We start from the raw sequence: 4,106 nt of genomic DNA, 5'->3' as shown, positions 1-4,106 counted from the left end.
ATTCTGTGTTTTTCTGTCAATATGGGGTGCTGTGTGTACATTAATGAGGAAAAAAATGAACTTAAATGATTTTAGCATATGGCTGCAATATAACAAAGAGTGAAAAATTTAAGGGGGTCTGAATACTTTCCGTACCCACTGAATTTTTAGTCTGTTCAACATCCTGACCTCCTGTTCACTATCAGTTTTCACCTACAAGCTTATCATTTACTTTGTTCACCACAGAACAATGTATGACTGAGATCTGTTGTGTGAACAGGCAGCCTGTCATTGTCTCTGTCTCACCTATAATTTGGTGTATGTCAGTGTGCTGCCTTCATTTGTCATATAGAAAACCTTAAACTTAGTTTGGGTTTCAAGAACAAGGTGATAAATCAGACCACCCTGCACTGGGTGGTAACACCCAGTGTTCTGAACTTAAAGGATAAATTGTCAACAGCCTGCTGATTATGTCACCTGCTTTGTGAGCTGTTTCATTACACTTTTTGTCCAGACTGTGAATAACCACATGTTCAGTTAGTTGGTCAACAGAACTTTCACTTGTATTTTATTTTTGGCATTCACGCCCATAACACAGGACCTTTTTGAAGTTTCTTTTGCTTCCTCTCCTAAAAAACACAGCAAACATTTCTTCCTCTTTTTATCCACCTGATATGGACTGTTTCCATAGATTGCACATGCTAAGTGTTTATTAGTAAACAGTTGTGTTGGTGGTTAATTATAAGTTTATTTGCCTATATTTAAATGAACATTCTGTGTCAGAGTATCTGAATGTTGCAAAAGTTGCATTTCTGCTTACAAAAATGAACTCCTGCTGTAGAGTATGTACCTCTGTTCTGTGTTTCAAAACACCATCTGCCACTGAGATTTCTCAACAGTTTTCCAAGTATTTTCTACACTTCTCTACACTAATACCATTGAAATAGTTTCCTAAAATAATGTGATGTGCATGGGAAATAAGTGAAACTCCCCGATTAGCAGATACATTCACTTAAATTATAAAGTAAGGGTTTAAGACTAAAATTAAAGCTGCCCCACCCCACCCCTTATTCCTGGTCGATGTTCTTTGTGAACTTTGATTTGATTTATTCTTTCAAACATGTAAAGACAGTCAATATGTCAACACACATAATTTCACACAAATCCACAAATGCATTATCAATTTGCTTATACCTAGTACATGCTTGAATGGAGTAGGAAGAAGTCAGACTTATCCAGTCCTACCCCATGACATCATCTTACCATCAGCTTTCTAGTGGCTCTGCACTTTGTGCAGCCCTCTCACCTGCAAGATGTCCTGGATCTGGCTAAGCTGCTGCCTCAGCACCTGCTTCTGATGGAAGCTGAAGGCCGGGTGGTTAGAGGCCATGGTGAACAGCAACAGAAACTGCTCCTCTGTCCTCCAGTCGTTTAGCGGCAGACCATAGTTATTGATCACAGTGTCTATGTGAGTTAGGGTCCGGTACAAGACCCCAGCCGCCTCTCGATTGTCCGAGCCGAGTAGGGCGAGAGACACCAGCAGCTTGCTGCGCACCATCTCATCCGTGATGTTGGTGAGGCCCAACAGGTCGGCGGGGTTGTTGGCTTTGATCTCCGCATCCCGTAGGGAGTGATAATCCTTACGCGCTAAGTCCTCCAGACAGGATCCGAGGAAGCGGAGCTCGATGGGGACACAGAGGTCCAGCAGGCCACACAGGAACTCGGCTCTCTGGGCTGAGGTGAGGGAGGAGAACCAGCAGTACACCCCCTCCCTATGGACACAGTTTCGGTTTTCTACCATCCTCATGCATCCACTCAAACTGTAGGCTACCTCAACTGCTATTGGTTTAAAAAAGCAACTGAGGTTAAAATGTGAGACTTTTAACTGAGTAAATTTGACAACATAGGGACCGCGTGTTTACGTGTTCGTGCGTAATTACGCAGACGCTCCTGTGCAGTGTTACTCTCAAGTGACCATAAAGTCAGAGCCAATTTGTGAGATTTCACTGAAGCCAGTGACTGAGGCGGCTTCTCACCCCACACTCTCAAAGCTTGTGTCCACACACGACGGCCACAGGAGTGAAATGCAAGAAGTAACAGGCGTTTCTTTTGTTGGCAGACCAGCAGCAACAGATCAGCAGGCCTTTCCGAACCATAATCTCTCCACAACCAGAGGAGTCTAGTTTGTGTTCAGCACGCAGCACGGCAGCCAGACGTCCCTCTGGCGTGTTCCCTTTCGCCGGTGGGGCGGCAGCCCTCCCGGAGGCGCTGAACCCCTTCTTCAGAATGGCGAAAAAGATCAATACACGCCAGCCGACTCAAGAAGCATCTTAATCATACAAAGCCTATTTGATCCGCACGGTGCAACAATTCCTTCCTGTAGAGCTGCTCGTGGTTTGTCCTCATGGTTTCCATTACTTGTGCGAGGAACCGCCTGACGAAGCCTAAACATAAAGTCTCAACGGCGAGCAAGACTGTGCTGGGATTAAAGTTTAAGAACAAAACTAGTGTATCCGCAAGTTACTGCTGCCGCATGAAGTAACACAACTTTTCCGAGACATTATGTTATGAAACACGGCTGAAGATATTAGCGGATTATTGCAATGTCCATAAATGAGTTTAGTGCTAAATGTACTTCTATCTTTCCTGCATTCTACCAGGAGTCTTGAAATCAAGAAAAAAAAAAACAGCTGTGTATAACATTATCCCAAATCTTGCAGCGAAACCAGCCCACCATAGAGACATGTCTGCTCTGATTCGCTGCGAGCGCTGTTTGTAATCACGGACTCTCTCGTGATTGGCTCAGAGGGATATCCACTGCCTTGCTATTTCACATCTTTTTCTCATGCGATCATAAATATCTCAGCTTAGTTATCGGAGCTTTAAAGCGCCAGATACACATTTAAGTGATTTTTGTAATTATTCTCAACGGCAAGAAAGTTATTGTCTGTATTCGCAGCGACAAATTACGAATGGTTGCTTTTAGTATTTTTTTTTTTTTGAGATTTTGAAGAAAGCTTAGATATCACGTAACTACATTAGCTGAAAAATAAAAATAATCGAATGGTTGTGTAATATTTTAAATATACTATTTCCAGAGTTTTTTTTAAAGAATGCAATAAATAATAAATAGATATAAAGCCACAGTGATAAGGGATAATACATTTGTGGAAATAGTTTTGGTTGTGTAAGTTTATGTTGGCTAGTGGTTCACTAAAGCCACAGCATAAATTAATGTACTTAATGTGCTGCTTGGCAGAAACTGTTATTTAAACTCGACTCTTCTTTCATTGTGTGAAGCCCCTTAATGCAGCTAATTTGTAGTTCATATCTAGTTCCAGAAGATGGCGTCACATGTTAATGTCATACACTGTATGGTACATGTTGAAACCTGATGCACCAGCACTTGTGTATGTGGTGTTGCATCATGTTCCCCGACTATGCATGCTCATAGATGATATGAAAACATCCTTTACTAAATTTATTTAACACTGCTGGTTAAACACAGTTTCAGACGTACTTAGTATGACATGTTTTACTTCAACCTGCCCTGTGCAGTTTTTCTCTTCCCCCATCTACATCAGTATAGCCCCATCCCCCTCTCAATGAAAACACTGGTCTCTAGAGGTAAACCCCACCCCTCAAAACAGGTCCCGCCCCTCCCTGCTGGAGGAAAATCTAGTAAATGTTGCTATAGTAACCGTACCCCTCCCTCTCAAACAGGCCTGAGCATCTCCCTTTCTGTATCAGGGGTGCTGCGTAACACAACCACACAGAGAGAGAGAAAGACTAAAAACATCAGAGCCAAGAGTCACTTTCTTTCAAACACTTTTCATTATTTTCTTCACATAACTCAAAAACAGTAATTCCCAAAAACAGAAAGAAAGAAAGAAAAAGAAAGAGGCGCATCAAACTAGAGAGAGAGAGTGAGAGGGATAGAGAGCTTGGCATGCTGTAGCATGCTGTAGACTAGCGGCGTGGCACAGGGTATCACCACCAGGCTGATGGCATACAGTAGAGCGTCTTAAACTTGTTTCTGTCTGGGACCCAAAATAAAATAAGAATATATTGTTCTGCCTCTTGAGGTGCAGGCGCATTAGACTGAATTCTTTAAATAAATGTAGGGA

General features: G+C 42.4%; 1 protein-coding gene across 1 annotated transcript in view; it reads right to left on the bottom strand.

Moving 5' to 3' along the window:
* Nucleotides 1-2,936, bottom strand: part of LOC109962534 (zinc finger CCHC domain-containing protein 2-like) — a 5,521-nt gene extending 2,585 nt beyond the window's left edge. The window contains exon 1 of the mRNA XM_020604336.1: nt 1,286-2,936. Coding sequence (XP_020459992.1) covers nt 1,286-1,786 — 501 coding nt within the window. The 5' untranslated portion in view covers nt 1,787-2,936. The remainder of the gene's footprint in view (nt 1-1,285) is intronic.
* Between the last annotated feature and the right edge of the window lie 1,170 nt (nt 2,937-4,106).

The sequence above is a fragment of the Monopterus albus genome, unplaced genomic scaffold (genome assembly GCF_001952655.1).
Source record: "Monopterus albus unplaced genomic scaffold, M_albus_1.0 scaffold65.1, whole genome shotgun sequence".
In the NCBI taxonomy this organism is placed as follows: domain Eukaryota; kingdom Metazoa; phylum Chordata; class Actinopteri; order Synbranchiformes; family Synbranchidae; genus Monopterus; species Monopterus albus.
This window is presented reverse-complemented; position numbering and strand designations above follow the sequence as displayed.